Source organism: Balaenoptera acutorostrata, chromosome 21, assembly GCF_949987535.1.
Source record: "Balaenoptera acutorostrata chromosome 21, mBalAcu1.1, whole genome shotgun sequence".
Classification (NCBI taxonomy): domain Eukaryota; kingdom Metazoa; phylum Chordata; class Mammalia; order Artiodactyla; family Balaenopteridae; genus Balaenoptera; species Balaenoptera acutorostrata.
In genome coordinates, this window is record NC_080084.1 from 7,962,572 (window position 1) to 7,982,436 (window position 19,865).

Genomic DNA, 19,865 nt, shown 5'->3' on the forward strand with positions numbered 1-19,865 from the left:
ATTTCTTCTAGGTTGTCCATTTTATTGGGGTATGGTTAGTTGCTTGTAGTAGTCTCTTATGATCCTTTGTATTCTGTGGTGTCCATTATGACTTCTCCTTTTTCATTTTATTGATTTGAGTCCTCTTCCCTTTTTCTTTATGAGTCTGGCTAAAGGTTTATCAATTTTGCTTATCTTTTCAAAGAACCAGCTTTCAGTTTCATTGGTCTTTGCTATTGGTTTTTTTGGTCTCTATTTCATTTATTTCTGCTCTGATCTTTATGATTTCTTTCCTTCTACTAACTTTGGGTTTTGTTTGTTCTTCTTTCTCTAGTTGCTTTAGGTGTAAGGTTAGGTTGTTTATTTGAGATTTTTCTTGTTTCTTGAGGTGAGATTGTATTGCTGTAAACTTCCTTCTTAGAACTGCTTTTGCTGCATTCCATAGGTTTTGGATGGTCGTGTTTTTGTTGTCATTTGTCTCTAGGTATTTTTAGATTTCCTCTTTGATTTCTTCAGTGATCCATTGATTACTTAGCAACATATTGTTTAGCCTCCATGTGTTTGTGGTTTTTATACTTTCTTTTCCTGTATTTAGTTTCTAATCTCATAGCATTGTGGTCAGGAAGCATACTTGATATGATTTCAATTTTCTTAAATTTACCAAGGCTTGGTTTGTGACTTAAGATCTGATCTATCCTGGAGAATGTTCTGTGTGCACTTGAGAAGAAAATGTATACTGCTGCTTTCAGATGGAATGTCCTGTAAATATCAATTAATCTCTCTGATCTAATGTTTCATTTAAGGCTTGTGTTTTCTTATTAATATTCTGTCTGGATGATCTGTGCTTTGGTGTAAGTGCGATGTTAAAGTCCCCCATAATTATCGTGTTACTGTCGATTTTCCCTTTTATGGCTTAACATTTGCCTTATATATTGAGCTGCATTTAGGTGCATCTATATTTACAACTGTTACATCTTCTTCAGTTGATCCCTTGATCATTATGTAGTGTCCTTCCTTGTCTCTTGTAACAGTCTTTATTTTAAAGTCTATTTTGTCTGATATGAGTACTGCTACTCCAGCTTTCTTTTTATTTCCATTTGCCCCTCACTTTCAGTCTGTATGTGTCCCTAGGTCTGAAATGGCTCTCTTGTAGACAGTGTATATATGGGTCTTGTTTTTGTATTTATTCAGCCAGTCTGTGTCTGTTGGTTGTAGCATTTAATTCATTTACATGTAAGGTAATTATCAATATGTATGTTTTTATTGCCATTTTCTTAATTGTTTTGTGTTTGTTTTTGTAGGTCTTTTTTCTTCCCTTCATCTTTTGTTCTCTTCTCTCTTCTCCTTAGAGTTTTCCCTCTAAGGACTCAAAATTATCATAAATAAAGCTCCAGAGTTTTGGGCAGCTATGTTTTTGACCATGTGGAAAAAGATGGGCCTCAATGAGACAGAAAAATGAAGCTGGAGTATAAACATAAATGAAAACAAGAGGTAGAGAGATAAGCTTTACTTACATTTCTTCTTTGCCAATATAATAAATATTTCATTTAATCTGTCTCTTGTTATTCTCATAATTAGTGATGAATTTCCTGGACTTCTTTGAAAATAGTTATTTCTCCATTATTTCAGCTGGTGTTACAGTAATAATCTATAGTTTATTGGAGATGGAAAAGAATTATATAGCTCAAGTGGCTTCAGATTGTATAAGTAGGTTTATGCTTATTTATCTTAAATATCTCTTAGGACTGTTTTAGGAGCCATGAGGAAAAAATTTCAACTCTTACTTCTTATCATGAATTTGTGGAAATTTTTAATTGGTTCTATCTACAAGTTATTTGAAAAATGTAGAATTGATATTGCTTCTTTCAATAAAAAATATTTAGAAGGCCACAAAACAGAAACTAATGAAATTAGTGAGGTGACACTGGAAACATAATTTGGGAGAGATCACTAAGGAGTTTGTTTCAAATGTTAATCTTTAAAAATCTCTATTGCTTCAAATAGAATAGGTATAATTCCTATTGGAGGTTTTGATTTTGGTTGTCAAACTCCATAAGAAAGACATATCATGGAATATGTTCCCCAAGGTGTTGATTTTTTTCATTCATTCAATAAATATTTATTTATCACCTTAATTGGGTAAGGCATTCTTCTAGGACTGGAAACCCAGTGATGGAAAAGACAAAAAAAAAAAGATTCCTATTCTTATGGAGGTTATATTACAGTGAAGGGTTCAGGCATAAACAATAAAAAATTAGTAAATAAATAAATAAATGTAATAATTTCCATTAGTGGTGAATGTTATGATAACAACAACAACAAAAAAAACCCCAAACAAAGCAACAACAAACAGAGTGATAGGAAAAAGACTGATGATGAAGGTGAGGCTGTTCAGACAGGGTGTTCAGAGATGGTTTCTGTGTGGAAGTGAAATTTGAGTAGAAACTTTAATATTAAGAAGAAGTCAGCCAAAGGATGATCTTAGGAAAGAGCATTTTGGACAGAGAAATGCAGCAAATGTTATGGTTCTGAGTTAGGAATGAATTTGGTGAGTTCAAGGATGAAGAAAAGGGCAGTGTGGCTGAAAGGTAGCGAACCAGGCTGAGTAAGGACCATGGCAAGAAAATTCGATTTTATTCTTAATGTAACGGGAAACCACTAGAGATATTTAAGTAAGAGGCTGATGTATTTTTATTTTTAAAAAAGGTCACTGACTTACGATATGGAGAATGTACTATGGAGAGTGGAAGTGGGGAGTCGTTTAGAAGCTATGGTAGCATATTAGAAGAGAACTGATGATAGCACAGGCTAGAGTGGTGGCTGTGCAGAAGACGAGAAGTGGTCATGCTCAGGCTGTATTTAGGGGCAGTGTCCGTAATACTTGGATTAGATGGTGGAGGCAGGTAGTGAGGGGGGAAAAAAGAAATCAAGAATTCTTCCTAAGCTTTGGCCTGAACATTGGTTGACTAATGGTCCTATAAAGAAGCCTAGGGTGTAAAACAGAATTTGGTTTTAGGATATGTTAAGTTGCAAATGCCTATTAGTCATGAGATGAGGTGAGAAAGATGTCAGGTTATGAAAGGTAAAACTTTAGCTAACATTTCAGTGGCTCCCTTTATTACAGTTGAGATGGGGTGGCCTTCTAGTCCATTTAACTGGAAACATAAACTAGTCGTCTCTAATAATGGTCAAGGGAGTATAACCTCAAACTCCCTACTCTGCAGTGCTATTTATGAGTCTTGCCTAAATTACTTGCAATAGTTTTCCAGCATCCACATTTACTGACCTAGTACCAGCCATGCACATCTGTCTATGAAAGTCCATCTACTATTTTGTGGTACCTCATAGCATTTGATAATAGGTTAGAGGGAATCTAAATACACTATTTGGACTATGGAAGGGCAAATTCTCTTACTTTGTAGACTTGGTCAGTATACTGGATTTAAGGAAATATTTGACATGTGATTTCACATTTTCAAAGTGTTGCCCTTTTGGTGTTTCCATATCACCTTGGAAAACCCAGACTGAGCTGAGAGAAAGTCCCTAACACTAATGAGAGAGGGTATTCAAGGGAGAAATTAAATACAGGGCTCATTGGTACCTTTAGAAGCACTATTTGAATGAATTAAAATTGGCCTGGATGAAGAGCATTCCTAACCTGGTATTCTCAGATTCACAACTGAGCTAATAAACATGGTGAATACTCAGAAATACCATTACCTGTCCTCACGGTACGTATACAAGCACCTTTGATGGACCAATGTTTAAAAATGGTGGAAAGAGATAGAATTAGGAGAAGGTAAAAAATTAAAGGGAATAGTGGGGAAAATGTAAATCATAGAAAGAGCTGGTAAATAGGAGAAACCTTCTTAATCTCAAAAGAAAATGGAGAAGGATTAGATGGGAATTAAGAGTGACTAAATATGGGACTTCCCTGGTGGCGCAGTGGTTGAAAATCCGCCTGCCAATGCAGGGGACACAGGTTCGAGCCCTGATCCGGGAAGATCCCACGTGCTGTGCAGCAACTAAGCCCATGCGCCACAACTACTGAGCCTGCGCTCTACAGTCTGTGAGCCTAGAGCCCGTGCTCTGCAACAAGAGAAGACACCGCAATGAGAAGCCCACGCACCGCAGTGAAGAGTAGCCCCCACTGGCCACAACTAGAGAAAGCCCATGTACAGCAACGAAGACCCAACGCAACCAAAAATAAATAAATTAATTAATTAATTTTAAAAAAGAGCGACTAAATAAACATCATCTTAATTAAGTTTTATAACAATCCACTGAGGTAGATATTATTACCTACTTTTATATTTTATAGATGGGCAGTTTGACTTAGCAAGGTTCATTTTGGAGAAGGTAACTGTGCTAGGTGGAATTCTAAGGTGGCCCCCAATATTCTTCTGGTGTACATTTCTTGGATAATCCCCTCTCTGAGATGGGGGAGAACCAGTGAATATATGATGGAATATCATTCCTATGATTAGATTACATAGTAAATATGAAGGAATTTTAAAGATGTAATTAAGGTCCATAATTAGTCAACTTTGAATTAATTAAAAGGGAGATCATTCTGAGTGGGGCCTCACCTAATAATGTGAGCCTTTAGAAGATGGAAGATGTCAGAAGATTCTCTTGCTGGCTTGGCAGAAATAAGCTGCCATTGTTGTGAGAGGGCCATGTGACTAGGACCTGAGGGGCCAAGAGCAACCCCTGGCAGATAGTAAGATAATGGAGCAATGGGTGCAAAAAAATGAATTCTTCCAATGACCAGTGAGATTGGAAGAGGACTCCAGCCTCAAATGAGACTGTAACCCCAGCCAAGAACTTTATTTCAGCCTAGTGAGACCCTGCACAGAGAACCTGCCTGTGCTTTTCCAGGCTCCTGACTTACAGAAACTGTGACGTGGGTGTTGTTTTAAGGTGCCAATATATTGGTAATTTTTTACACAATGATAAAAAAACTAATATAGTAATGAAGGAAAAATAGGTAAATTTATAGTTTGGCAATTTTGGTCCCTTCACTTCAGACTTTCTGAGGATACGAGGTTTCTTTAATGAGATTTTTTTATACACCTGGCTTTTTATAAATTCCTACTCAGAATCTAGGAGAACAAGTATAGTTTTCTCTCTCTTGTCTTCTTTCACAGAGCCCTCTCAAGATTTACACTTCTATAGCTCTCCCCTATCCTCATAATATCTTTTGTGATGGAAATGACTGAAAAATGAAGTAAAAGGAGAAATAACCGTGAGCGTTACTTTTCACTTTAATCATTTCTCTTTTCTTACAACGTCACTAGGAAACTTTTGAATTGATGATAATAATAGAGAAAAAAGCATAAGAAACATAAATATATGAGGAAATTGAGGAAGATGGAAAAAAAGGAAGTTTTAATCCAAATACATTTCTAACTTTGACAGGTTCAAAAAATGCTCCATTTGCCTGCTATGAAGAAATACAGTCTCAAACTGATAGGTTTGGGAACTGTGGTAGAGAAGGAAGCAGATATAAATTTTGTGCATGGAGGTATGCTATACAAATATTAAAGATACTTCTCTTATGTTCTGTAAGATTCTGTTTTTAGTTTTTCTCTATATATGTCATTCATTCCAGTGGTTTCAAGTATCACATGTGTATGGGAGTAAATCTGAAATCAAAATCTCTAGCCTTGGCATCTTTCTTGTGTTACAGGCTTATTAAGCCTGTATCAATGGCTTTCCTTTTTACTTTAAATGTTAGCATTAAAGTGTTACATTTTCCTTAGATATACTGCCATAAATCTAGAACCATTGTTTATTTTTACTTTTTTGTCAAAGAAAGCAATCTGATGTATTCCTAATAAATGCCTAATGCATAATAATCATATAATTTATTATGTTTGCAGGAATCTTATATGTGGCAGATTAATTTGTACCTACCCCTTTCAAACTCCTTTCCTTCGAGACGGTGCTTCTGTGATTTATGCTTTTGTACGAAATACTGTATGTATAACTATGCACTACACAACGACGGGTAGAGAAGATCCAATGATGGTCAAAAGTGGCTCTATTTGTGATACTGGGAGGGTAAATTACTTAAAATCTATTTTTAAAAATCTAGTTTTTTTCATTCCTTTAATAAATATTGCAGTTAATTACTAGTGCTTTGTAAACTTAAATATTTGGTTAAGGAGAAAATGAATAAGCTTCAATTGGTCTCTGAGGGAAATGAGAGTTGTTTGATCCCCGTTAGAATTTCAGTGTTGTGAGCAAGGAAAATCCAAGTGTTCTGGGGCTGGAGTGGGGAAGAGAGAAATCTTGGGAATACTTGTACTTGTAGTTAAATATTCCATAACATGGAAATTCACTTTTCTTCTTGGAGAAGAAAGAAGAAATCCCACTTAGTAATATATGTCTCTTTGCGGCCCAGTAGATAAGAGCACAGCTTAGATGGGGCTGCTAAGAATCAGTCTTCACCTCTTAGTTTTTGACATTTTGCAAGTTACCTAACCAGTCTGAGATATCACAACTGTATGTAAAGTGGGGATAATAATAACATTTACTCTATGGAGTTACTGCAAAGATTAAATGAGATAATAGTATAAAGTGCTTAGCACAATGCCCAGCACATAGTAAGAGCTAAATATAGGTTGGCTATTATTATTTATTGTTATTATAATTTGTTATCTATGAGACCAACCAGCCAAATCTGGAGAAAACATAGAGGGAATAAATTTACTTCAAAATCTCTACATTCTAAAAGGAGTTGTTAGACACACCACAGAGGCCAATAACTAATGAGAAGACTGAACACATTAAAGGCTTAAAAGGGTTAGGGTGTTGGGGTTTAGAAAGGGTTTTGTGAGGCCATTTCTCTGAAGGGTGTTGTGATTTCATGTTTGAAAGGAAATCATTTTCACATACATTATTTCATTTTAACCTTGAAACAAATCTCAAATAGTTTAGAAAAAGTATTATTGTACTCATTTAAGAAAACTGCAACTTAGGGAAGTTGATATTGCTAGAAATAAGGGAGTTGGGAATATATCCTGAATCCTCTGATTATTATACTTTATACTTAAAAGAATTAATATTTGGATGTTTAATACATTCCATAATAGAATATTAGATATCTGTAGTATATTTTAATGAAAACTTTTAATATCTTTCTTAGGAGCTCGAATAATAGCGCATATTTAGTGAAAACTCCTGATTATTGAATTGATTTTCTTTCTATGCAAACTTCCGATATGTGCAGTAATACAGAATATTATTTAAACTGTGTTCTTAGGGATGGTTTTGTTAGATTTCAGGCTATTGTAATTAAAAGTGATTTTTTGATTATGATTTTTTTATGTCAGTCTTGTTTCATTTGTTTCTCCCATTTCCCTGCCCTGAATCATTTTTTTGGACTGTTTTTAAAGAACAATTTTAGATTCACAACAAAACGGAAAGGATGTTAGAGGGATTTCTTACATGCCCTCTTGGCCCCACACAGGCATGTCTTCCCCGTTACTAACATCACCCACCAGTGTGGTACAGTTGTTACAATTGATCAACCTACATTGACACATGCTTATCACACAAAGAAAATAGTTTACGTAAAGCTATTGTACATCCTATTAGTTTCTGACCTATATTATTTTCCTTCTCTCTTAAGAACTTCTTTTGACATGTCTTGCAAGACAGCTCTCTTAGCGAAAAATTCCCTCCATTTTTGTGTGTCTGAAAAAGTCTTTATCTCTCTTTCACTTTTGAAGGATAATTTTGCGGTATATAGAATTCTAGGTTGGGGATTTTTTTCTGTCAATACTTTAAATATTTTGCTCCACTCTTCTGACTGCCTGGTTTCTGAGGAGAAGTCAGATGTAATTCTTATCTTTGTTAATCTATAGGTAAGGCTTTAAAAATTTTTTTTGCTTTTTTCAGGATTTATTCTTTGATTTTCTGTTTGAACACAATATGCCTAGGTGTAGGGGTTTGTTAGTTAGTTTGTTTGGCATTTATCCTGCTTATTGTTATCTGAGATTCCTGGAACTGTGGTTTGGTGTCTGACATTAATTTGGGGGAAATCCTTAGTCATTATTGTTTCAAATATTTCTTCTGTTCCTTTTTCTTTTTCTTCTGGCATTTCCATTACATATATGTTATACCTTTTGTAGTTGTCCCACAGTCCTTGGATATTCTGTGTTATTTTTTTGTCTTTGTTCTTTTTGCTTTTTCATTTTCAAGGATTCTATTGATATATCCTCTAGCTCAGAGATTCTTCCCTCAGCTATGTCCAGTGTACTAATAAGCCCATTAAAGGCATTTATTCATTTTTGTTACAGTGGGTTTTTTTTTCATTCCAGCATTTATTTTTATTTTTTTCTTAGGATTGCTGTCTCTCTGCTTCCATCTCCCATCTGTTCTTGCATACTGTCTACTTCATATATTAGAGCCCTTAGCATATTAATCATAGTTGTTTTAAACTCCTGGTCTGATAATTTCAGTATCCCTGACATGTATGGTTTTGATACTTTCTCCGTTTTTCCAATTGTGTTTTTTAGCTTTTAGTATAACCTTATCTGTTTTCTTGAGAGCTGGACATGATGAACCAGATAAAAGAACTGCTGTAAATAGACCTTTAGAAATGTGGTGGTGAGGTGTTGTGGGAAGGGGAAGTGTTCGTTAGTCCTATGAACAGGTCTGAGTCTTTCAGTGAACCTGTGCCTCTGGACTGTGAACTTCACAAGTGTTTCTCATGTTTTTTCTCCTCCCTTAGATGGGACAGGATGGCTGGAGTGGGCTGGAGTTGGGTATTTCTCTTCTTACACATGGAAGGTTAGAGCTGACTGAAATTGGGTATTTCCCTTCCCCCAGATCAGTTAGGCTCTGATAAAACACCACCAGATTAGGCTCTAGTTAACTAGTTTCTCCTGAGGGCAAGCTTGTTAAGAACAGAGTGCTCTGGCTACTTCAGAATGGTTGCTTTTCCCCTCCTCCTGCCAGAATACAAGAAATTATTTTCTCTAACATTTACTGTGAGAACCCGGTTGAGCTCCTGGATGTACATCTCACAAAACTGTGGGGCTCTCCTGGAGTTCCTAACTCTCAGAGGTGTCTGTATTGAGCCTCCAGCAACTCATCAATTACAGTTCAGACTTTCCTACCCTGGCACGGGTACCTGAGGAGGCTTCCGCTTGTGAATCTTTTCTCTGGTAAGCTGTGACTCCCTGTGTTCACTTGTCTGTCTCTCCAATTTGGGGGCAGTGGTTTGCCCCCAAATCACTTCTTTTATGGATCCTAAAAGAGTTGTTGCTTCTTCAGTCTGTTCAACTTTTTACTTGTTGTTAGGATGGAGTGGCAACTTCCAAACTCCTTAAATGGGGAACCGAATACCAGAAGCCTGAATCATTTCTTTAAAATTTATTTTAAAAAATAGACTTTTTTTTTTTATGTCTGAAACATTTATATTAACATATTTCCATACATATTTCCATACAAATACAAATATAAGATTTTTAGAAATTTCATGTACTGTCTGAAACATTTATATTAACATATTTCCATACATATTTCCATACAAATACAAATATAAGATTTTTAGAAATTTCATGTAATGTCTGAAACATTTATATTAACATATTTCCATACAAATAACCCAATGAAAGTTTAGTATTAGTTGTTTTGTTTGTTTTTTTATACTGCAGGTTCTTATTAGGCATCAGTTTTATACACATCAGTGTATACATGTCAATCCCAATCGCCCAATTCAGCACATCACCATCCCCACCTCATCGCAGTTTTCCCCCCTTGGTGTCCATATGTCCATTCTCTACATCTGTGTCTCAACTTCTGCCCTGCAAACTGGCTCATCTGTACCATTTTTCTACGTTCCACATACATGCATTAACATACGATATTTGTTTTTCTCTTTCTGACTTACTTCACTCTGTATGACAGTCTCTAGATCCATCCACTTCTCAACAAATGACTCAATTTCGTTCCTTTTTATGGCTGAATAATATTCCATCGTATATATGTACCACAACTTCTTTATCCATTCGTCTGTTGATGGGCATTTAGGTTGCTTCCATGACCTGGCTATTGTAAATAGTGCTGCAATGAACATTCGGGTGCACGTGTCTTTTTGAATTACGGTTTTCTCTGGGTATATGCCCAGTAGTGGGATTGCTGGGTCATATGGTAATTCTATTTTTAGTTTTTTAAGGAACCTCCATATTGTTCTCCATAGTGGCTGTATCAATTTACATTCCCACCAACAGTGCAAGAGGGTTCCCTTTTCTCCACACCCTCTCCAGCATTTGTTGTTTGTAGATTTTCTGATGATGCCCATTCTAACAGGAGTGAGGTGATACCTCATTGTAGTTTTGATTTGCATTTCTCTAATAATTAGTGATGTTGAGCATCTTTTCATGTGCTTCGTGGCCGTCTGTATGTCTTCTTTGGAGAAATGTCTATTTAGGTCTTCTGCCCATTTTTGGATTGGGGTGTTTGTTTCTTTGATATTGAGCTGAATGAGCTGTTTATATATTTTGGAGATTAATCCTTTGTCCGTTGATTCATTTGCAAATATTTTCTCCCATTCTGAGGGTTGTCTTTTCGTCTTGTTTATGGTTTCCTTTGCTGTGCAAAAGCTTTGAAGTTTCATTAGGTCCCACTTGTTTATTTCTGTTTTTATTTCCATTACTCTAGGAGGTGGATCGAAAAAGATCTTGCTGTGATTTATGTCAAAGAGTGTTCTTCCTATGTTTTCCTCTAAGAGTTTTATAGTGTCCAGTCTTATATTTAGGTCTCTAATCCATTTTGAGTTTATTTTTGTGTATGGTGTTAGGGAGTATTCTAATTTCATTCTTTTACATGTGGCTGTCCAGTTTTCCCAGCACCACTTATTGAAGAGACTGTCTTTTCTCCATTGTATATCTTTGCCTCCTTTGTCATAGATTAGTTGACCATAGGTGCGTGGGTTAATCTCTGGGCTTTCTATCTTGTTCCATTGATCTATGTTTCTGTTTTTGTGCCAGTACCATATTGTCTTGATTACTGTAGCTTTGTAGTATAGTCTGAAGTCAGGGAGTCTGATTCCTCCAGCTCCATTTTTTTGCCTCAAGACTGCTTTGGCTATTCGGGGTCTTTTGTGTCTCCATACAAATTTTAAGATGATTTGTTCTAGCTCCGTAAAAAATGCCATTGGTAATTTGATAGGGATTGCATTGAATCTGTAGATTGCTTTGGGTAGTATACTCATTTTCACAATGTTGATTCTTCCAATCCAAGAACATGGTATATCTCTCCATCTGTTGGTATCATCTTTGATTTCTTTCATCAGTGTCTTATAGTTTTCTGCATACAGGTCTTTTGTCTCCCTAGGTAGGTTTATTCCTAGGTATTTTATTCTTTTTGTTGCAATGGTAAATGGGAGTGTTTCCATAATTTCTCTTTCAGATTTTTCATCATTAGTGTATAGGAATGCAAGAGATTTCTGTGCATTAATTTTGTAACCTGCAACTTTACCATATTCATTAATTAGCTCTAGCAGTTTTCTGGTGGCAGTTTTAGGATTCTCTATGTATAGTATCATGTCATCCGCAAACAGTGACAGTTTTACTTCTTCTTTTCCAATTTGTATTCCTTTTATTTCTTTTTCTTCTCTGATTGCCGTGGCTAGGACTTCCAGAACTATGTTGAATAATAGTGGTGAGAGTGGACATCCTTGTCTCGTTCCTGATCTTAGAGGAAATGCTTTCAGTTTTTCACCATTGAGAATGATGTTTGCTGTGGGTTTGTCATATATGGCCTTTATTATGTTGAGGTAGGTTCCCTCTATGCCCACTTTCTGGAGAGTTTTTATCAGAAATGGGTGTTGAATTTTGTCAAAAGCTTTTTCTGCATCTATTGAGATGATCATATGGTTTTTATTCTTCAATTTGTTAATATGGTGTATCACATTGATTGATTTGCGTATATTGAAGAATCCTTGCATCCCTGGGATAAATCCCACTTGATCGTGGTGTATGATCCTTTTAATGTGTTGTTGGATTCTGTTTGCTAGTATTTTGTTGAGGATTTTTGCATCTATATTCATCAGTGATATTGGTCTGTAATTTTCTTTTTTTGTAGTGTCTTTGTCTGGTTTTGGTATCAGGGTGATGGTGGCCTCATAGAATGAGTTTGGGAGAGTTCCTTCCTCTGCAATTTTTTGGAAGAGTTTGAGAAGGATGGGTGTTAGCTCTTCTCTAAATGTTTGATAGAATTCACCTGTGAAGCCATCTGGTCCTGGACTTTTGTTTGTTGGAAGATTTTTAATCACAGTTTCAATTTCATTACTTGTGATTGGTCTGTTGATATTTTCTGTTTCTTCCTGGTTCAGTCTTGGAAGGTTATACCTTTCTAAGAATTTGTCCATTTCTTCCAGGTTGTCCATTTTATTGGCATAAAGTTGCTTGTAGTAGTCTCTTAGGATGCTTTGTATTTCTGCAGTGTCTGTTGTAACTTCTCCTTTTTCATTTCTGATTTTATTGATTTGAGTCCTCTCCCTCTTTTTCTTGATGAGTCTGGCTAATGGCTTATCCATTTTGTTTATCTTCTCAAAGAACCAACTTTTAGTTTTATTGATCTTTGCTATTGTTTTCTTTGTTTCTATTTCATTTATTTCTGCTCTGATCTTTATGATTTCTTTCCTTCTGCTAACTTTGGGTTTTGTTTGTTCTTCTTTCTCTAGTTTCTTTAGGTGTAAAGTTAGATTGTTTACTTGAGATTTTTCTTGTTTCTTTAGGTAGGCTTGTATAGCTATAAACTTCCCTCTTAGAACTGCTTTTGCTGCATCCCATAGGTTTTGGGTCGTCGTGTTTTCATTGTCATTTGTCTCTAGGTATTTTTTTATTTCCTGTTTGATTTCTTCAGTGATCTCTTGGTTATTTAGTAACGTATTGTTTAGCCTCCATGTGTTTGTCTTTTTTACGTTTTTTTCCCTGTAATTCATTTCTAATCTCATAGCTTTGTGGTCAGAAAAGATGCTTGATATGATTTCAATTTTCTTAAATTTACTGAGGCTTGATTTGTGACCCAAGATGTGATCTATCCTGGAGAATGTTCCGTGTGCACTTGAGAAGAACGTGTAATCTGCCGTTTTTGGATGGAATGTCCTATATATATCAATTAAATCTATCTGGTCTATTGTGTCATTTAAAGCTTCTGTTTCCTTATTTATTTTCATTGTGGATGATCTGTCCATTGGTGTAAGTGAGGTGTTAAAGTCCCCCACTATTATTGTGTTACTGTCGATTTCCTCTTTTATAGCTGTTAGCAGTTGCCTTATGTATTGAGGTGCTCCTATGTTGGGTGCATATATATTTATAATTGTTATATCTTCTTCTTGGATTGATCCCTGGATCATTATGTAGTGTCCTTCCTTGTCTCTTGTAACATTCTTTATTTTAAAGTCTATTTTATCTGATATGAGTATAGCTACTCCAGCTTTCTTTTGATTTCCATTTGCATGGAATATCTTTTTCCATCCCCTCACTTTCAGTCTGTATGTGTCCCTAGGTCTGAAGTGGGTCTCTTGTAGACAGCATATATATGGGTCTTGTTTTTGTATCCATTCAGCCAGTCTATGTCTTTTGGTTGGGGCATTTAATCCATTCACGTTTAAGGTAATTATCGATATGTATGTTCCTATGACCATTTTCTTAATTGTTTTGGGTTTGTTTTTGTAGGTCCTTTTCTTCTCTTGTGTTTCCCACTTAGAGAAGTTCCTTTAGCATTTGTTGTAGAGCTGGTTTGGTGGTGCTGAATTCTCTTAGCTTTTGCTTGTCTGTAAAGCTTTTGATTTCTCCATCAAATCTAAATGAGATCCTTGCTGGGTAGAGTAATCTTGGTTGTAGGTTCTTCCCTTTCATCACTTTAAGTATTTCATGCCACTCCCTTCTGGCTTGCAGAGTTTCTGCTGAGAAATCAGCTGTTAACCTTATGGGGGTTCCCTTGTATGTTATTTGTCGTTTTTCCCTTGCTGCTTTCAATAATTTTTCTTTGTCTTTAATTTTTGCCACTTTGATTACTATGTGTCTCGGCGTGTTTCTCCTTGGGTTTATTCTGTATGGGACTCTCTGCGCTTCCTGGACTTGGGTGGCTATTTCCTTTCCCATGTTAGGGAAGTTTTCGATTATAATCTCTTCAAATATTTTCTCTGGTCCTTTCTCTCTCTCTTCTCCTTCTGGGACCCCTATAATGCGAATGTTGTTGCGTTTAATGTTATCCCAGAGGTCTCTTAGGCTGTCTTCATTTCTTTTTATTCTTTTTTCTTTAGTCTGTTCCGCAGCAGTGAATTCCACCATTCTGTCTTCCAGGTCACTTATCCGTTCTTCTGCCTCAGTTATTCTGCTATTGATTCCTTCTAGTGTAGTTTTCATTTCAGTTATTGTATTGGTCATCTCTGTTTGTTTGTTCTTTAATTCTTCTAGGTCTTTGTTAATCATTTCTTGCATCTTCTCAATCTTTGCCTCCATTCTTATTCCGAGGTCCTGGATCATCTTCACTATCATTATTCTGAATTCTTTTTCTGGAAGGTTGCCTATCTCCACTTCATTTAGTTGTTTTTCTGGGGTTTTTTCTTGTTCCTTCATCTGGTACATAGCCCTCTGCCTTTTCATCTTCTCTGTCTTTCTGTAACTGTGGTTTTTGGTCCACAGGCTGCAGGATTGTAGTTTTTCTTGCTTCTGTTGTCTGCCCTCTGGTGGTTGAGGCTATCTAAGAGGCTTGATGGGAGGCTCTGGTGGTGGGTAGAGCTGACTGTTGCTGTCTAGACTTTATTTTTTAGGGAAGTTTTAGGTTCACATCAAAAGTTGCAGAAAGTACAGGGAGTTCCCATAACCAGTTACCCCACAGAGGTGCAGACACGTACACTATCCACAATCCTACACTATTACATCATCCTCACCCAAAGTCCATAGTTTACATTAGACTTATCAGAAAAATCCCCAAACATTTGTAGCTTACACTACACATTTCTAAATAACACTTATGCCAAAGGAGAAATCTCAAGAGAAATTGAAAAATATTTTTAATTAAATGAAAATACAACATATAGAAATTTGTGGGTTACAGCAAAAGCAGTACTTAATGGAAATTTACTGCATTGAATGGCTGTGGTCTTATAAAATTACTGATGGTAATGTTACAATAACTGGACTTCTCTAACTCAGAAAAAAAATTTTTGCGTTTTTCTTTAGATTTGTGTAAATCGTGAGTGTGTAGAATCAAGGATACTTGCAGACAGATCATATAATTGTTCACTAAAGTGCAATGGACATGGAGTAAGTAAGCACATGATTCATGTTTTCCCAAATCACCTCTCTTGGACACTTTTCAGCATCATTTGTTAATTTATTCAATGTTTATTGGGTTCCTACTGTGTGCTAGGACATGTTGTATCTACTTAAAATATGGGGCTGAATTGGGTTACTAAATTTGTAGCCATATGTTTTAGAGGACATTGTACAGAATTAAATTGCTGATGACTCTAACAAATTTATTATTACAGTTGGGCACTTTTCAGAGGTATTAAATATTCCAGTAAATACATTAACCTGTTCGTTATGTGAAGATAATTAAGCTAAAGTGTGTGTGTCTATGAATATATAGGGTGAGGGAAAATTACTGGTTTTATCCCTCATTTTGTAATAGACTTTTTTTTTTTCCCAATGAGACCAATTTACTTCCCATACCAAAAAAGTAAAAGTGCAGTGGATAGAAGGTTGGATTGTCGATCTCAAGTGATAGTAGAACACCCCTATTTTATTTTTTTTCATTTTAAAAAAAAATTGGAGTATAGTTGATTTACAATGTTGTGTTAGTTTCAGGTGTACAGCAAAGTGGATCAGTTATACATATACATATATCTGTTCTTTTTTAGATTTTTTTCCCATATAGGTTATTATAGAATACTGAGTAGAGTTCCCTGTGCTATACAGTAGGTCCTTATTAGTTATCTATTTTATATACAGTAGTGTGTATATGTTAATCCCAAACACTTAATTTATCCCTCCCCCACCTACTTTCGCCTTTGGTAACCATAAGTTTGTTTTCTACATCTGTGACTCTTTCTGTTTTGTAAATAAGTTCATTTGTACCATTTTTCAGATTCCACACATAGGCAATATCATATGATATTTGTCTTTCTCTCTCTGACTTACTTCACTTAGTATGATAATCCCTAGGTCCACCCATGTTGCTGCAAATGACATTATTTCATTCTTTATTATGGCTGAGGAATATTCCATTGTATATGTGTACCACATCTTCTTTACCCACTCCACTGTTGATGGACATTTAGGTTGCTTCCATGTCTTTGCTATTGTAAATAGTGCTGCAGTGAATATTGGGCTGCATGTATTTTTTCTTTCTTTTTAAAACTTTTAATTTTATATTGGAATATAGTTGATTAACAATGTTGTGTTAGTTTCAGATGTACAGCAAAGTGATTCAGTCACACATATACGTGTATCTATTCTTTTTCAAATTATTTTCCCATTTAGGTTGTTACATAATATTGAGCAGAGTTCCCTGTGCTATACAGTAGGTCCTTGTTGGTTATCCATTTTAAATATAGCAGTGTGTACATGTCAATCTCCAACTGCCTAACTATCCCTTCTCCCCACCCTTCCCCCCCCGGTAACCATAAGTTCATTCTCTAAGTCTGTAAGTGTTTCTGTTTTATAAATAAGTTCATTTGTATCATTTCTTTTTAGATTCTGCATATAAACAATATCATATTTCTCTTTCTCTGTCTGACTTACTTCACTCAGCATTACAGTCTCTAGGCCCTTCCATGTTGCTGCAAATGGCATTATTTCATTCCTTTTAATGGCTGAGTAATATTCCATTGTATATATGTACCACATCTTCTTTACCTACTCCTCTGTTGATGGACATTTAGGTTGCTTCCATGTCTTGGCTGTTGTAAATAGTGCTGCAGTGAACACTGGGGTGCATGTATCCTTTCAGGCCATGTTTTTCTCCAGATATATGTCCAGGAGTGGGATTGCAGGATCGTATGGTAGCTCTATTTTTAGCTTTTTAAGGAACCTTCATACTGTTCTCCATATTGGCTGCACCAATTTACATTGACACCAACAGTGTAGGAGGGTTCCCTTCTCTCCACACCCTCTGCAGCATTTATTATTTGTGGATTTTTTTGATGATAGCCATTTTGCCTGGTTTGAGGTGATGTCTCTTTGTAGTTTTGATTTGCATTTCTCTAATAATTAGTGATGTTGAACTTCTTTTCATGTGCCTCTTGGCCATCTGTATGTTGTCTTTGGAGAAATGTCTATTTAGGTCTTCTGCCCATGTTTTGATTGGGTTGTTTTCTTTTGATGATATTAAGTCTTACGAGCTGGTTGTAAATTTTGGAGACTAATCCCTTGTTGGTCACATCATTGCCAAATATTTGCTCCCATTCTATGGGTTGTCTTTTTGTTTTGTTTATGGTGTCCTTTGCTGTGCAAAAGCTTTTGAGCTTAATTAGGTCCCATTTGTTTATTTTTGTTTTTATTTCCATTACTCTGGGAGACCGATCAAAAAAGATATTGCTTTGATTTATGTCAGAGAGTGTTCCGCCTATGTTTTCTTTTAAGAGTTTTACAGTGTCCTCTCTCACATTTAGGTCTAATCCATTTTGAGCTTATTTTTGTGTATGGTGTTAAAGAATGTTCTAATTTCATTTTTTTACACGTAGCTGTCCAGTTTTCACAGCACCATTTTTTGAAGTGACTGTTTTTCCTCTATTGTATAGTCTTGCCTCCTTTGTCGCAAATTAATTGACCATAGGTGCATGGGTTTATTTCTGGGCTTTCTGTCCTGTTCCATGCTCTATAAGTCTGTCATTGTTCCAGTACCATACTGTTTTGATGACTGTAGCTTTATAGTATAGTCTGAAGTCAGGGAGCTGATTCCTCCGTCTTTGTTTTTCTTTCTCAAGGTTGCTTTGGCTCTCCAGGGTCTTTGTGTTTCCATACAGATTTTAAGATCTTTTTTGTTGTTCTAGGTCTGCAAAACATGCCATTGGTATTTTGATAGGGATTGCACTGAGTCTGTAGATCGCCTTGGGTAGTATAGTCATTTTGACGATATTTATTCTTCCAATCAAAGAACATGGTATATCTTTCCATCTGTTTGTGTCATATTCGATATCGTGCATCAGCATCTTACAGTTTTCGGAGTACAGGTCGTTTGCCTCCTTAGGTAGGTTTACTCCCAGGTATTTTATTCTTTTTGATGTGATGGTTAATGGAATTGTTTCCTTATTTTCTCTTTCTGGTCTTTTGTTGTTAGTGTATAGAAATGCAACAGATTTCTATGTATTAATTTTGTATCCTGCAGCTTTACTGAATTCATTGATGAACTCTAGTAGTTTTCTGGTAACACCTTCAGGATTTTCTATGTATGGTACCATATCATCTGCAAATAGTGACAGTTTTACTTCTTCTCTTCCAATTTGTATTCCTTTTATTTCATTTTCTTCTCTGATTGCTATGGTTAGGACTTCCAAAATTATGTTGAACAATAGTGGTGAGAGTGGGCATCCTTGTCTTATTCCTTATTTTAGAGGAAATGCTTTCAGCTTTTCACCATTGAGTATGATGTTAGCTGTGGGCTTGTCATATATTGCCTTTATTATGTTCAGGTATATTCCCTCTATGCCCACATCCTGAAGAGTTTTTATCATAAATGGGTGTTGAATTTTGTCAAAGGCTTTTTCTGGATCTATTGAGATGATCATATAGTTTTTATTCTTCAATTTGCTAATGTGGTGTATCACACTGATTGATTTGTGGATACTGAAAAATCCTTGATTCCCTGGGATATATCCCACTTGATCATGGTATATGATTCTTTGAATGTTTTGTTGGATTTGATTTACTAGTATTTTATTGAAGATTTTTGCATCTATGTTCATCAGTGATATTGGCCTGTAATTTTCTTTTTATGTGATATCTTTGTCTGGTTTTGGTATTGGGGTGATGGTGCCCTCACAGAATGAGTTTGGGAGTCTTCCTTCCTCTGCAGTTTTCTGGAAGAGTTTCAGAGAGTAGGTGTTGACTGTTCTCTAAATGTTTGGTAGAATTTGCCTGTGAAGCCATCTGGTCCTGGACTTCTGTTTGTTGGGAGTTTTTTACTTACAGTTTCAATTTTAGAACTTGTGATTGGTCTGTTCCTATTTTCTATTTCTTCCTGGTACAGTCTTGTCCATTTCTTCTAGGTTTTCCATTTTATTGGCCTGTATAGTCTCTTGTGATCCTTTGTATTTCTGTGGTGTCCGTTGTAACTTCTTTTTCTTTTCTAATTTTATTGATTTGAGACCTCTCCTTTTTTTTTTCCTTTCCTTGATGAGTCTGGCTAAAGGTTTATCAATTTTGTTTATCTTTTCAAAAAACCAGCTTTTAGTTTCATAGATATTTTCTATTGTCTCTTTGTTCTGATTTCATTTATTTCTGCTCTGATCTTTATGATTTATTTCTTTCTACTAACTTTGGGTTTTGTTTCTTCTCCTTTCTCTAGTTGCTTTAGGTGTAAGGTTAGGTTGCTTACTTGAGTTTTTTTTTTCCCAGCTGTATGACTTTATTGCTATAAACTTTCAATATGTAGTTTTATGAGCTGTTTGTATATTTTGGGACCCAAGCCCTGTTGGCTTTCCAAGCTGGGTTTTGTGAGGCTCGTTTCTCAGTTGCATGTCTGAAAAGTTGGGGTGCCGGAGGTGAGGTTCAGATCCTTTGCTGCTCTGTGAGAAGCTGGGGGTTTTGAATTCCCTCCTGGTTGTGGATTACTGTACTGGGGGTGGGGTTTATGGTAAGAAGCCTACCTGCTTCCATGTGGGTTTTCTCATTCGCCTGGTGTGTTGGAGT

At 35.9% G+C, this 19,865-nt stretch overlaps 1 protein-coding gene across 1 annotated transcript in view; it reads left to right on the top strand.

The window, feature by feature from the left end:
* ADAM32 (ADAM metallopeptidase domain 32) overlaps window positions 1–19,865 on the top strand; it is a gene marked incomplete at its 5' end in the record, with an annotated part of 153,579 nt that overhangs the window by 121,572 nt on the left and 12,142 nt on the right. Inside the window, 3 exons of the mRNA XM_007178426.2 lie at window positions 5,401–5,506; window positions 5,865–6,045; window positions 15,192–15,275. Coding sequence (XP_007178488.2) covers window positions 5,401–5,506; window positions 5,865–6,045; window positions 15,192–15,275 — 371 coding nt within the window. The remainder of the gene's footprint in view (window positions 1–5,400; window positions 5,507–5,864; window positions 6,046–15,191; window positions 15,276–19,865) is intronic.